Source organism: Mastigoproctus giganteus, chromosome 6, assembly GCF_048544385.1.
Source record: "Mastigoproctus giganteus isolate SK-2022 chromosome 6, ASM4854438v1, whole genome shotgun sequence".
Classification (NCBI taxonomy): Eukaryota; Metazoa; Arthropoda; class Arachnida; order Uropygi; family Thelyphonidae; genus Mastigoproctus; species Mastigoproctus giganteus.
Window position 1 is genome coordinate 14584101 of NC_143580.1, and position 16690 is coordinate 14600790.

The window sequence follows — 16690 nt, forward strand, 5'->3', positions numbered from 1 at the left end:
CAGCAGGCAATTGATTGCTGAAAAAAATTTCCATCAGGTGTTAATTCAAAAAAGAAGTAGATAAACTGTTAGGGGATGGACAGGTAATATGGGGGAGTGATTCTATATAAGCTCGCTTTCATGCATCATTTGTCATTACTAATACTAAAATTTTTCCCACTAAATGCAGTTTCCCCAATAGATATTTTCATTGATTGGTAAAGTACAGAGAGTTGTCCCAGCCATTATTTTATTAGTTATTTTAAATATTCTTCTTCTTTTTTTTTTTTTTTTTTGCAATACAGTAATCACTATGACAATAAAGATTATCTAGTTTGGCATCGATCATATGTCTAGAATTTACAAGTTCCACTTTGGATCCCATTTTCGGTAAATGTTTCCTCGCAAATGAAGCACTCTTTCGTAAATCTAATTAGCTGTACCTGTTGGAGATTCGCAGCAAGGAATTGGACCTACTTTTTATATCCAATTTAGCAGATTTATAGAATCTTTTTCTAAGTTCAGTACAGTTTCCTTTAAGCCAAAATTAGATCCTCTGCACTTTTAATTCTCCACGATTATTTCTTTGTAAGGGCTGGTAGGCAGGATTTCAAATTTTGGAGTTTATCTTTTTCTAGCCATGCTACTTTCACTGCTATTTTCTGTGGTCATTTCTGTGCCATTTGCTGAAAGAAAACCATGCTACCTCGTCTGAGACCGACTAACTCAGCCACGTTGTGAAAAAAGTCCCATAAAAATTCTTCTGTCATCGACAGGATTCGAACTGTCTTTTCCACCCGGTGTGGGGAGGACAAGGACTCTACCAACTGAACTGACTGTGCAGCATGTGGTTATTTTAAATGTTTCAGTTTCCTAAATCGCTGTTATCTCTTTGTAAAATTCTTTTGTTCTTTGTTTGGCATGGTCGCTTGTAAATAGCGTAACAATTTAATTGTAAACAGGGGTATTTGGTTTTTAGGAGCATTAGCAACTAATGCCATATTGCTCTGGGGATATGCAGTAGTCATTCCCTGACCTTTCCGTATCCTCCGTATTTGGTGGGCACGGGCTCGAACCCCGGTCTAATCAAGAAGCGTGTGTTACGCACTGCTGCTCCTGCCCACCTGGCTACGGAGGCTCCAATTGTAAATAGTGTAAGTGCTACCCTTAATACTTCTCTGATAACTTCATCAAGTTGAAATACAGACTCATCTAATGATAATTCTGTAACTCAATTTAATTACAGATTTTAACCCCAGGGGCTCACATCTGGTGAGTATGGGCTTGGCATACCCAGGGCCCTGAGCTGGATATCATCATTCTTCTTCTTGGTGATTCTACTTCTGACTCCCTCTCTTTCTCACTCTCTCTCTCAGAATTTTTTTTTGGCTGGTGAAGCAAAAGTCTCAGGCTTCCTTGCGCCATATGGCTGATGATAATAATAATAATAATAATAATAATTGATTCAGATCCTTGCCCCCCCCCGCCCCCATTCACCCATTCCGACGCTAACTGGTACGGCCGATCTTCTGAATAAGATCTGTCGGCAACAACCACATTTGAGTTACCAAATTAGTGGGAGTGATGGTGCTGCCATCTAAAGGCTTCTAATTAAAACTCTCCTTGTATTTCTTTTCGCAGGTTCCGGATGAATGAAATAATAATATCAGGTAGATAAAACCCAAAAAGTATATTAAAATATTATGAAATTATTTAAAATAATTAACATTAGATAAAATATAAGATTTCTATTAGTATTTTTTGAGAAGACTATTTTTTTTTTAAATGAGTAAGAACATCATTTCATTCTTGAAAATTAGTGACCCGCTGCTCAAAAAATTTATTATTATTATTATTATTTTTTATTTTTTGTTTTTTTTTTAAAGCGCAACAGGTTCTCATTATCGATTGTTTTCTCTTCCAATCAGAGCGGGCTCAGTTAGGAGCTATAGCCCGGTTTTTCGTTACAACGGAACGAAAAACCAATCAATATGATCAAAATAATGTGAATACCATTATAAAATAATCGCCCCTCATGATCAAATTAATGTGGATTTTATTTACTGCACATGATGGCTTAAATAGTTGATGATGGAATCATTACAGCTTAATGATTCCCCCGAATACTACTTCCACTCCCCACCCCATTAGCTGCTTTAGCTCCTCCCTTTAGAAAATTCTGAAATCTCCCCTGCTTCCAAAAGTCGTTGTTCCAAATCAAGTCACTAGGATAGTGACATGGAGGACTTGATATGGCTCCGTATTTTTATGTCTTGCGCTGTGAATCACACACACACAATAGCATGAAGGCCAGGGTCGGATTTACAAATAATCTGAACAAGCTCCAGCTTAGGGCCTCACATTACAAAGGGCCGCTCTCCATCTTAAAAAATCCTTTTTTTAATACTGTCACAGGTGAACTGTAAGAGAGAAGGGCCTCGTACATGTTATAGCTTAGGGTCACAACAAGTTTAAATCCGGCCCTGACGAAGGCCGTTCAATAAAAAAGATCATAATTTTTTTTCCACAACATACCTTTTTATTAATCATCCATATTTAGATGGCCCTTTTCAAATTCTTCTGAGGAATGGAAACGTTTTCTTCGCAGCTCCTTCTTTAACTTTGGAAATTTAAAAAAAAATTACAGGTGCAAAGTCAGGGCTGTAGGGCGAATGAGTAACGCATTTGACATTAATGCTGGCTAAGTACTCGATGACAGTATGAGCAATATGAGGTCTCGCAATGTAGTGATGCAGCATCCACCCACCTGCGTGCAATTGTGGTCGTTTGCGATGAATGTGATCCCGCAAAGTATGCAGTTCAGTTCTGTGAGTAAGGTCCCATAACACTTGTATAACATTGTACGACATGCTGGTCAATCACTCCTTGAATGTCAAAAAAAGAAAAGAAAAGAGAGAGAGAGAGAGAGAGAGAGAGAGAGAGAGAGAGAGAGAGAGAGAGAGAGAGAGAGAGAGAGATGACCATAACCTTTCCAGCAGAAGCCACAACTTTTGCTTTTTCAGTGTTGGCCAAGAGACGTCGACTACCAAACAGAGCTTCGCTGCTTACTCTATGGGCTGGGTTGAAATGACGAAGTCATGTCTCATCCACTGTTATCGCCTTGTGCAAAACCTCATCATCTTCAGTAACCATCCGTTGCAGCTCCTAACAAACCTCCACGCGAACTTACTATTTCTCAGGTGTGAGTTACCTTGGAACCCAACGTGCACAAACACGTCATATGCAAATGGTCATGGTGAATACTGTGCTTGCTTCCTTGATATTCTCAACATCTCTGCCAGTTGCCTTACTGTTATACGACGATTATCTCTCAGGATTACAGAAGCAGTGTTTATGGTTTCTGTGGTAACAGCATTTGCTGGAGCACGGACCGCCCATTTCTATGAATGGGTCATGTCCATCTTTAACATTTTAAACTACATGCGTGCTGTGCTATATCGAAGCATAGGCTCACCATAACCCTCTTTTAGCATTTCATACGCTTCAGCTGATATTTTCTTGAGAAGGAAACAAAATTTGAGGGTAGCACACTGTTCCTCGCGTGTCACATCCATTGTTACTTTAGCGAAACTGAACAGGCATAAACTTCACTGACCGCCAAGGTCACACAATGCGCATGAGTCAACTGCGCGGTTGCTATATAATGCACCTTGGTTTTGTCTTAAATTCTGTAGCTCAGCTAGAAATAGCAAGCAGTACGGTTGTACTGTACATGAAAAATCACGATCATTCTTTATTGAACAGCTCTCGTATAATCAACTTACCCGGATTTAAACGAATGGAACATTTTTCAAGTTCGCTTTGTTCACATCCACAAGATCTCGATATTTGTATAAGGATCTTTTTTAATTTTATTTATGGTATTAAATTCATATTTTCCAACTTCCCAAAGCAGTCGCTTTGGGAAGTTGTTCATTATTATTATTGTTGTAGAACCCGTTCAAATTTGAAAAATAGCTTAACCCTAAGAAGAACGGAATGTCCCAGTTTTTGCTACCGGAAGAAGATTAATCTCCCACTCCCCATAAGTGACATACCGGAAGAAGTGAAATGTGTCCCTGGTGGCGTTATCTTTCAACAGCATGTTTCGTGCAGTCAGCATCTGCTAAATTGACGCCTTAGGATATTTCGCGTCTTATAATTATACGCGGTTAACCGAGTCCCCCCCCCCCCAAAAAAAAAAAAAAACACGATGACACTTTCACTATCTTTTATTAAATTCATTTATTATTGTTTTTAAATATCATTTTATTTTATGTATTTTGTATGCTTGAGATGTTCAAAGGAACAACCGAAATACGTTTATATGGCAGTCTGAGAATGCTACAGAGGAATTCCATTCTTCAGATCAGAAGAAGCATCGCACATGTTATAAATATGGAAAATTATAAAAAGACTAAAAAATCGAGTCTTCTAAGCAAACAATCTGCTTACATTTAAAAACTGTTCCCGGGATCTGTCGGAAAATTGCTTTCCCGACAATGGCTCATTGGATATTTGTAAATGAATTCGGAAAACTTCCTTACTCTACGATAAAGCTGACAAAACAGATATTTTTGTATATACGGTATTTAGAAGAAAAAAAAGTGAAAAAAAAAAAAAAAAAAAAAACTGTTTTACCAACGTTTTACTGTTTTGAAGAGTCAGCACACAACTGGCCAGGACGACATATCCAACATAATTTTCTGTAGCGTGAAGTTGGAAATGTCCCTTTTCAATTATCCCAAAGACTAAACAAAATCCGTGACTAACTTTGAATACTTAAAGCTGTTAATAACAGAGCCAACTTAATCTTATATATACTCGTATGCAGACATACACACAGAATGGTATAATATTACACTATACAACAATTAGGGGGAAAGCATTTATATCCAGGAAATTACAGGAAAATTCAACTTATCGAAATGATTGATTACATTTCTTCAATATAATCACAAGCCATCTTTATGAACCTTTTCCCATATCGTTGTAAACTAAGAGATTTCACGTGCAGAGTGATTTTTATTGATATTTGAAACCCATTTATGGCACGTAAAATATCCATCTGTTTTCAGAAAGCTGACCATGGAAATGTTGATCTGGTTAGGATTTGGATATCCAAGTGACCTGAGCTGTGTTATTCATGTCAGTCCTCCTTAGCACTAGTAATTAGGGCTGTTCCTAGGCTTCTAACCCCGACAAGTGGAGGCAGGAGCAATGCCAACGAGTGACCAAGTGGCTGGAAGTTAGTGTATTAGTTTTTTTTTTTTTTTTTTGCTTAATGACTTTCCTTATAAATCATTGTTACACTCTTTATTAAAGAGATTTTAAAGGCAAATCTCTCAAAATTACAAGTCACTCAAGTCCTTTCTGTTAAAGCCTTTTCCTCATTGGATGGTCCCTTCACTGACAAAAGAGGTTTGTTCGCAAAGAACTTAATAACTTGGTTGCGCAGTAAGGAGCGGAAAGACTAACGGACACCAATTTCTTTTGCTGCCTCTTTGTAGTGGTTCAAAAGAACTAAAATTGGAAGTATTTAGCAAAATTGAATATTCTAGAGCAAATGTCAAAACATACAGTAGCGCCAATCTTTATCCTAGCCTCTTCAAAAACTATAATATCCCAAAATACCTAATATACGTAAAGAAATCCAACTGATCGCGCATACAGAAAGAAATCTAATTGGACGATGACTTTTTTTTCTGATTCTTTCTTCATTGGATGGTTTCTTCACTCACAAAAGAGATTTGTTCGCAAAGAACTTAATTTGGTTTCCCAGAAAAGACTAACATGCACCAATTCCTTTCGCTGCCTGTTTGTAGTGGTTCAAAAGAACTAAAACTGGAAGCATTTAGCAATCGGATAAAGTTTTATCAAAGTTTTATGTTTAAAACAACTCAACTTTATTCTTATTTTTACTTAAATATATAATAATAAGTTTATTTATCATCAATTTGCTATCCACAGAACGAATAATTTGACCAGTTCCAGAAGGTCCATTTCGCGGACCTCTGCAACTGGTCTACGGTCCCAGTTTGGGAAAAGCGGTTCTAGAGCAAAGGTCAACCTATAGTATCGCCAATCCCTGGTGACAAATATCTGTCCTAGACTCTTCAAAGACTACACTGTCTCAAAATACGTAATATACGTAAAGAAATCCAACTGGCCTCACATACAGAAAGAAATCTAATTAGACGATGACAGTTATTGCTGATTCTTTTGACAAAAAAAAAAAAAAAAAAACAGAAAGATTAATACAAATGAGGATACTGTTTTGAAGAGTCAGCACACAACTGGCCAGGACGACATATCCAACATAATTTTCTGTAGCGTGAAGTTGGAAATGTCCCTTTTCAATTATCCCAAAGTGCGTGAATTATTGCTGTAGGCATTTTCTTTAACATAGCCCTACAAAAAAGAAGCCCAATGAAAACATCTAGTGAGCGTGGTGTTCATTTACCTTTTGAAATTATGCAATTTTCGAATAAGAGGGACAGTTCGCCATAGATGAACTTGAAGTGTGATTTGTTGCCTATCTTACTGAAACTACACTTTCACGATCCACTTCTCCTCGATGAGGTGTCCAGGAATTAAGGCTCATAACATTCATATTCCTAATCTCCCTGAACATTTTCACAAGCTGTCCATGTCGCAGATTTTGATGGCACCTTACGATATCGAAATTGTCTACAAAAATCACATTGAGTAGTTTTAAACGACTCTATTTAGAGGTAATGTTCCATCATTAATATCCGCTCCTTTATGATAAACTCCATATCCATCAACCGCTTTGCACTGGGCATGCGCATTCATAGTGTTACAGGTTCTCGACAGATGGACGACACCATGCACAGAATAAATGTCATTTGTAAATTCCATGTGTCGAGCACTCTTTTATTCAAAGCTATTTGCATTTTCATGGGTCTCATTTAAAATGATCAGCTTGTTTGCGAAACAAAAACACATTAGTAAGCTGTAATGCTGCGCGTATGCATTCTGCTTCACAGAGACCTTGCATAATACACAACAGATAAAAGTTTGTTTTAGGGAGTCTTAAAGTGCGAGAAATTTTCCCATCTGTCTTCACCACGTAACTGATAACAGCTGTTATCGTCCACGAAGCTCGAGGGAAGAAAATCTTTCGACTGTGACTTAAGCGGTAAGTGGAAGTTAGTATAGAATTGCTTAAATTAGTTCAGCTTCATTCATTACAAACAAGCAGCCTAAAAGTAGTGATAATACCTTTACGAAATATTTAACGTAAAGGCGCTATATCCTAAAAATAGCAGCCATTTTCTTTTAATTAAGTAGTACAGTATTTGTTTATCATTTTGCGGTGGTCCTGGTAGTGGTACTACTACCAAACTGCCAATCCACCACTATAAGGGGAGGGGCAGAAGAGTTCTTATTTTTCGAAAATGAAAAGCAGAGCATGGAATCACCATGTTTACAGCGTGATTTTGCCAACTTATCACTCTTTTGGAGAGGTCTGGGTTCAATTCCCATCCATGATTGGAGAAAGTTCTAAAAACTTCTTCAAACGAGGCTGTAGTTAGCCGATCTGAAGAGAAGAGAGTAGGGTCCCTCCCCCCCATCCAGTGAGTTATTTTCTTCTCGTCTGAGTCTGGCTAATTACAGCCTTCGATTTAAGAGGTCTTTCAGAATTCCTCCAGTTTCCGAGGAGAATCCAACTGACACCTCTCCAAACCATATTATGGTGTTCCAGTACTTTTGATAGCATAATGTATACATAAAATTGAGGTAACCGTTTTCATAATTTACTATTTTTTCCAAGGTCATACATGAAATGGTGGGACTTCATGTGTAACCTTTCTGGCAACTTTGTTTACATTTAGGAGTCTTAGGGGATGTCCTGACATGGATATTTTTATTTCGAATTATGATGTTTAAATAAGATTGAAACTACTTCTATTACTCACCATGCTGAAGGATTAGTTCTACTTGAAAGTTCTTGTATTTTGCTTTTTCCCTTGGTAAAAGAAAGACGGGACATTCTGCTTTTACTTTCCGACCATTTGCCCAATGGAGGAACAACTAAAATTTCATATACATATAGGGCCGGCTTTAAGCTGGAGAAACGAAAGGGTCGAATTGCTAATCATGGGATTCCATCTTTCCAGACAGTAAGCCTAATATCAACAGAAGTTTATATAACAGTATTATGGTAGACTCTTCTAAAAATTTTAAATAAATAAAAGGAATTAATTAACTTAAATCAACATAAAATACAAAATTTTTTTGACGTGCTCGTCAGAGAGTTAAGGTGCAATGGCGTCGCAGAAAATTGAGGGTCCCCACAAAACTAATCGAGGCCTTCTTTTGGAAAAAAAAAATTCTCGACTTCAAGTAGAACTTATTAATTATACAATATATATTATTTTTAATAAAAAATTGTATCATATGACAGTTTAAGACGTTTTATCTTCTGTAATATTTATGAAGCTATTCAGAATCTCCTCTTCCCCCCCTCTTTAGATTCAGAAGCCTCTCCTGCAATGTGGAACGTATAAACAGGGCCGGTCTTCACCTACGCTACATATCGTATGATGTATGTAGGACACAGTTTCGAATTAAAGTTTCACTGAGTTAAAATATACAGAAAGGTCAAAGACATAAAAACATCTACCTAATACTGACTCGGGCCTCCATGGGTTCACAGAACTTATGGAGGCCTAACTCAATACTGTAGTGGCATGGACGTTACAAGGTTTCGATCCCAAAACCAAATGTTCACCTTTGGAAGAAGAAAGTTCAAGTGACTAGGATGCTTATGACGATTCCCTGGTTGAGGGGACCAAAACAAAGTTTTCTGCCTTATTCCCCTAACTGGTATCTAAGTCTGGAGCACCACTAGATCATTTGCGTTTTAATTTAATTGGATAATGTCATTTAAAAAAAAAAAGCGGCTTTTACTCGCAAAATACAATTTTTTTTTTTTTGGTAAATCTTCGTATAATATACCAGCAGACGCATATTCGAAAGAGTCAAAGAAAGGGAGCGTTGAAAAATCTTTCTTTCTTTGATCAAAGAAAGAATGAAATCTAATTAAAAGAATTTCTTTTTATGGTAGACAATACCCAAGCAGCAGGCAGACCTACCAAGAGATCCACGATGGAAAGACGATTACAATTTCTTCTAGTTCTATTACTGGCAATGATCAGCATTCAAGATTACGCATGCGCAGATAGTATTAAACACAAGGACCACACTCATTACAGACCAGAAGAAGGAGGAGCAGAAAACATCATCCATGACAGCAAATTCATTAGAGACTTCGAGTAAGTTATCATTTGTTTTTTTAATTCTGACTTTACGCCCTTTTGCCTTTCTACAACTTTTTCAAATTTTTAATATCCCCCTTCCACACACAACTTCCAGCTGCATTGGTCTCTATTCATCATTACAGATTTTATCTGTCGGTTGATAGATAAGGACACAAACCATAGATACACCCTATCGTTCTATGTACAGATTACTATTTACGAGGAACGAATGGAAAACTGGTCAACACAATTACACCTGTTAAGTCCTGTTATTCAAAAATGCTATTATGCCTATGTAATGTGTATGAAAAGAAAATAATTAGAAATATATAAAAATCATCAGATTTCTATTAGTTTAATTTTAATTATATTTTGGTTGGCTCTACAAATCTTTCTAAAAGGCCTAAATATAAAATTTCACGAAATCTGTCCATTAGGAATCAAGTTATTACATGCGGACGGGCGGAGGGACAAAGAAACATTAATAGCTTGATAAATCTTTATAAAAGGCCCCAAATATAAAATTTCATGAAAATCGGCCCACTGGGAGTCGGGTATTTTATTTATTTATTTTTTTATTATTATTATTTTTTGTCTTCATTACATGATGACAAAACAAAAAAAAAAAATCAATAAATAAGAAATAAAAAAAAAATAAATAAATAAATAAATCCAGGATTTCTATTGGTCTGGTTTTAACGAAATTTCGAATGTCTCTACAAATTGTCTTAAAAAAAATTTAAAATTTTTTTTATTTGGGGCTTTTAAAAAGATTTGGCAAGCTATTCCTAATTCTTCTCCATCCACTGGGAGTCCGGTTGTTACATGCGGACGAAGAGACAGACATGGTGAAGACATTAGGCGCATCATGCATAAAAAAAGTAAATGCTAGTTCCTCAGCATTTTCTAAGAAATCTTTTGGACACAAAAGAAGATTAGGAGTTAAAGAGTATATCAAGAGTATGAAAGTGTATATGGGTATGAATGTAAGATGGCGAATCTGTGAGTGAGAGTTGCGCCATGTGTTCTTGCAGTCTATCCCTAAATATGTCAAAAAAGTCCATTGTGTAAAGTGTCTTGAGATCCGCAAACTGCGATGCATACATCTATATGTCTTGCGATCGTACTTTAGTGACAGATATATCAAGGTTGTGGCTAAACATCTTACATACTAGGCTCAGGTTTCCAGAGGATGCCTCGGTTTTGGGAACTCCTCCTCTGTAACACTGTACAAGATCAATGATTAACGAGGGTACACGATGGTATCAACAAGATGGCTTATGCCGACGACTTGGTGATCGTTCTTGATAGATGCTCAAGGAGAATAAGTGAAAAAAAAAATACAGCCTATCTTGGATGATTTGATGGCATGGGCTACAGTTAACAAATTGAGAATATCCCCCCCAGGCAAAACCGCTTTCATGACCTTCAGGAACCACTTTAACTATAACAGACCTCACATAATCCGACTAAATAATACCGAAATCCCTATGTATCAAACTAAATACTTAGGTATCACCTTAGATCAGCGGTTCCCAACATTTTTTGACTCGCGAACCCCTTTCAACGTAATATTTTTTTATCGCGAATCCCTTTCAACACAATATTTTTAATGCGAATCGTTAAGCCTGTATTCTCTGAAAACGTATATTTCTGAATTTTTATTATAAAATATTTCCAGTACTACGTTTCTATAAGCGACCTTGCGTAATAATCAAAATTATTATTAAGTATTATTTATAGTTTGTAAAGCAGTTATTAATAAGCACAAACTAGATTTCGAACAGGCTAAGAGTAGAAAACGCTTCTTGTCCAAATAGTAGCCGAGCATTCTGGTCTCTTGCCAAAGCTAATGGCCGCAATTTTACCCATTTCTTTGTAATTGGGTATCCAATTTTCTCTCTGACCGCTCACTGCGGGTGATGGTAGACGGCTCTCTGTCTTCTAACCTCCACTAATGCTGATGTTCCCCAAGGTTCAGTTCTTTCTCCCACTGTTTTCCCCTTGTATATTAATGACCTTCTTCCATTGACCGGAAATCCTATCTTTTGCTGATTTTGCTGATGATAGCACATTGCTTTCCACCATCCAGTTTGAGAAATCCTGCCCTATTCAAACAGCTTCAACTTTTTGAGTATCCACTGCCAATTCTTAAATGCCGATTTCAAGGTAATTCGACAGTGGGGCAACAAAAACTTAATTCCAATCCTTCCAAAACTCAGTCCTATCTTATATCTCGCAAAAATGATTCCTTTGCTCCTATGCTTATCTTCGATTACGCTCCGATTTCTAGGCAAGATCTTGGGGATTACCCTGATTTCTAATCTCCCTTGTCATAAAACATATTACAAATATTGCTTCCTCTGCATCCAAAAAACTGGGTTTTCTCTTTCGCTCTCGACGTTAATTTTCTTCCAAACAGTTGTCGACTCTTTGGAAATCGCAAATCCGCCCTACCATGAAATGTTGTTCCCACATCTGGGGCGGTGCCCCCAAAACCTTTCTCAGGCTTCTAGATTCCATTCAGAAGAGGGCAATTAGGTTAATTAATGACTCGTCTCTAACAGAGTCTCTTCACTCTCTGTCTCATAGACGTACTGTTTCTGCTGCATGCCTTTTCTACAGATACTTCCATGGGCACTGTTCTTCTGAATTGGCTTATATAATTTCCCTCTCTCTCGTTCAAAGCAGTCCAAACACGTGCCGCAACCAGTGAACATCCTTTTATTGTCCAAGTTCAATCCCACAGAACCAACGTTTCTTCTTCCTCATTTATTCATTCAACTTCTGTTTTCTTGAACAACCTTCCTTCATACGTATTTCCTGAAAATTACAATCTACAGATGTCCAAGTTTAATGTCAACAAGTATCTTCTTTCATCTTTTCAACCTATGCACGGTACTAAGTGCTATAGGTTCTAAAAAAAAAGTACCCATTACATAACAATGATCCATGAGAATGAAAAAAATTAGTATGGAAAACATATTTATTTAAAGTATGCATACATGCATACATCTAGTATGCATACATCTTTCGATTATATCTCATATTGTGAATGCCTTCACAACGAGTTGCCGAGGTATTGCACTTCCTCGAATAAGTAACGCTTCAGCTATGGAGAAGACTAATGTTACTTATTCTCGGCGGATACCACCACCCAGACGGCACCATTTGAAGAATGGTATGGGATAAGATACTCTCTTATCCACATACTGTCCCTATTAGACTTTGGAAAGCAAAAAAGTGTAGGAAAGCGATAGTAGGAGAGGAAGAGGAAAGGAGCAGTTACTCCTCACACTCACTGAACTCAAACTTTAATAAATCCCCCGAATAGGCAACGCTTCCCCATTTAGGGAAGATTGTTGTTACCTATTCGTGGTAGTGAGGGTCTCATCAAGACTCCCCAGACGGCACCGCTTCGGATCTGATTGGCTCCTATTCGGTGGGTGGGCAGGCACCCTGGTGTTGCAATAGTGACAACCCAGTTAAGAAGTATAACTCCACGATATGAGAGATGCTTGGATGATGTGTATGGTTTAATCTAAAACTATTTCTCTAAAACTATTTCTAAAACTAATCTAAAACTATTAAAAATTAAAAGAATTGCCAAAGAAAAGAAATCACATCTCCCACAATTCCTTATAATTACTTTACTATCTTATAGTATATCATGTTAAATAAATATCTAAAATTATTTCTTGACTAAATGTGTAAGAGTATGAAAAGGATTGTTTATGCATGGGTAATGCACTTCTATCATTTCTACTACCTAGGTATTATGCATGCATCAGTTGATTATATCTCGCATTACCCATGCATAAACAACCTTTTACATACTTTTAGAAATATATTTAGATTAAACCATGCACACCATCAAGCATCTCTCATATTGTGGAGTTATACTTCATAATTGGGTTGTCACTATTGCAACAACAGGGTACCTGCCCACCCACCGATGAGTAAGCCAGCAAGCTTCGAAACGGTGCCGTCTGGGTGGTGGCATCTGCCGAAAATAAGTGACATTTCTCCACTGGTGAAGCGTTACTTATTCAAAGCAGTACAATACCTCAGAAACTCGTTGTGAAGGTATTCACAATATGAGATGTAATCAAACAATGCATGCATACTACCTGGGTAGTAGAAATGATTGAAGTGCAGTACCCTTGCATAAACAACCTTTTTCATACTTTTAGACATTTATTCAAGAAATAATTTTAGATATTTATTTAACATGATATACTGTAAGATAGTAAAGTAATTATAAGGAATTGTGGGAGATGTGATTTCTTTCTTTGGCATTTCTTTGGCAATTTAATTTTTAATTAATTTTATTTTACTTTATTATTAGTTATATTTTGTAGTTTACAATAATATACATATGCAACTCTAAGCAGACGCCATGACAGAATTTTTAGTGCGAACCCCCAGGGGTTCGCGAACCACCGGTTGGGAACCCCTGTCTTAGATGATAAATTCAGTTTTCTGCCTCAAGTGATAAAACTCGGACAAAATCCGTAATTTCACAGCCTCTGTCATTAGGATCTCCAAAAAGACTGGGGATTATCAAAGAAAACATTGCCCCTTTACTACAAAACCATATTCTTGCCTATTATATCATATGCAGAAAGTGTTTGGTACCAAAAAGTATCAAAAGTAAAAGTGAAACAGAAACTTATCGCCACACAAAGATCCGTTCTTCAGACAATCAATAATATTCCCAGGGCAGTTTCAAACAACGTACTCCAAATACTTGGCGGTACGATCCCTGTAGATTTATACATTGCTATTGGGGATTTTACTTACTACCTGAAAAAAGGACAGTCTAAGACATTGCTTGGAATTACAACTGACCCAGCCAATGACTTCAAAAGTGAGAAGAAAAGGATTTGGAAGAAACTTACTGGTGTCCGGAAAAAAAGATGGGACGAAAGTGACTTTGGGAAAAACAAGAAAGTACATCACGCAAGTGGAATTCTCAACAACCCCTGGAGTTATTTCATGGTTTAGACCTTCTATGACAACTTCTTATCTACTAACAGGGCATGGGTCCCTCCGGGCTAAGTTATTTGAGCGTGGTCTGGAGCCTGACCCGTACTGCACATGCAGAGAAAATGAAACTTGGATTCACGTCCTTCTGAACTGTCAATTGTACTCACAACTTAGAGCAAATTTAATGACTGTGGTTCCAAACTTATTGGGAAACAATGTAAATATTCTAGTTGGAGACCGTGATAATTTTACTGCACTGCAAATCTACTCAAGAACTGTTTTTGCAATGAGAACTGAGCTAAGGATTTCAGATTATCCTGGAAGTTGACTTCACAAGGATAAAATAGAAGAATCAGTCTATTTTTGAACTATAAATCGCTATGACTATATCCTTTAAGAGTATTTATGTATTTAAAATTTAGTTGATTGTATTTAATTTAATTATATATTGTTTTCTTGTTCTCAGAAACTCTGAGCTTTGTACATAAAAAAATTGCTTCTCAGTGGTACTAAGTTTAATTGTGGAGGTTTTTCCACTGGCACAAAATTTTTATTTATTTTTTGCTTGCTCCCAGGTCTGGGCAACCTGGGGGCAGGATTGTTGGCTCCCACCTGTATTGCACTACCTCCGGTGGGTGCGGGACTTGTGCATTTCGGCACAAACAGAGACAGTAGATCCGGGCCCGGCTCCTTGTGCCTGGGGGCGGGCGCTAGGCAGCGGCTGCCCTTGTATTGGCTGCTTTCTGGTAGCGAAGTGGCCTGATAGTAACACTTTTTTAGGCTAGTTTCGTAGCGGTTCTACGCCATCAAAGATGAACTAGGTGGAGATGGGCTTTTGACTAGGAGCCACCCTCGATACCAAGACACACACACACACACACACACACAATGCACCAGAAGGTTACATGTAACAGGCCTGACGTAGCCCAGTGGTCAGGAGCGAGAGTGCATAGCACGCGTTCCTTGAGTGGACCGGGGTTCAAGCCCGTGACCACTAAATACGATAAATATTTGTATTGACGATTTATTGTAAACTCTACTGACTTGGTTGTCGTGCTGTAGTATAAACAGAAAAAAAAAAAAAAAAATGACATGATATATATGTATAACGAGACTGTAAATGTATGTAAATCTCTGCAAGTTTTGTATATAAATGAATGTATATAAAATTGTGTTTAAATAAATGGGAAAAAAATGGAAATTGTGTAAAGTGTATGTATGCTAGGTGTGTAGTGGATGCAAGTAGAGTGTGTGTGTGTGTTGTTCTGGCAGCCCCCCCCCCTGAAAAAAATGCAGAAGGGGCAACCTAACTGGAAACCCCCACTGCCTTGCTTACGTCATGTCCCTGCTTTTGAATGATTTGGGATTAGCTGACATCGGCTGCAGCTGGTCTGGCCGGTGTGGGATCACTAAACAGAGAAACACTTTCCACAGTGCAATCTCCCTCTCCCACTTAGGGCGCCCTGGCCCTCTGACTTTTCATCCCTACAATTCCTGCTTCCCTTCCCCCACCCCCATTATAAACCTTTCCCCTGATGGATTCTACCACCACTACCTTGGTGGTGGTAGAATCCATCAGGTAGAATCCATAACCCCTGGCTTTTTGGCCGTGAAGGGCAATAAAGATTATCTCTCTCTCTCTCTCTCTCACTAACATTTTACTGCTATTGACATTCCTCCTATGGAGAGTGGGCTCCTCTACAGAGGTGTTCCTCTATTATACTTTTAATTTCCTGCTTCTAGGTGGAAAGCCTTCCTATCGCCAACCTCTCTTACCTTTACTCCCCTTTTTTTCCCCAACACTTAACTATCACCCCTGCGTTCCTTTTCCAATAAAAATTTCTAGTGTTTTCTTTTTCCTCTGTGGCAAGCTCGGACGAAACCGAGGGATTGCCTTAGCCAGAGTCTATCTCTATACCCTACTTTCGGCCTACTTCACCCGAAAATGTGTGGGCCCACTAGGGGGCCCCGCGGCTAAACGGCAGGAGGAACGACAAAACCAACATAACCAAACATTACACCACGCAGTCTCATATAAACGTTCAATATCTCTGGCCTTTACAGAGTTTGTACTGCGACAGAGTACACTACTCGGAGTTGGCGAGACCCCTAGTGACCCTTGACAAGAAACACTTATACTGTATACTAAAGAGGGTTTATGGCCGAAAGCCTCAAATTACTGAAAATTCACTTATCAAACAAGTTTGTGCATAATCATATTAGATCATAGTAAATCACCGAAGTAGGTGAAATGGCATCGTTTTGGTTATATTTCATATTGTGAATGCTTTTTCACAACGAGTTGCTCTGATATTGCACCTCAAATAAGCAACGCTTTGCCAGTGGAGAAGACTAAGATCACTTATTATCGAGAATAAGTAACATTAGTCTTCTCCACTGGTGAAGCGTTGCTTATTCGAGGTAGTGCAATATCA

The 16690-nt window shown here is 37.9% G+C and overlaps 1 protein-coding gene across 1 annotated transcript in view; it reads left to right on the forward strand.

The window, feature by feature from the left end:
• LOC150083963 (uncharacterized) overlaps positions 1–16690 on the forward strand; it is a 96338-nt gene that overhangs the window by 4073 nt on the left and 75575 nt on the right. The window contains exon 2 of the mRNA XM_090375667.1: positions 9074–9281. Coding sequence (XP_090231793.1) covers positions 9074–9281 — 208 coding nt within the window. The remainder of the gene's footprint in view (positions 1–9073; positions 9282–16690) is intronic.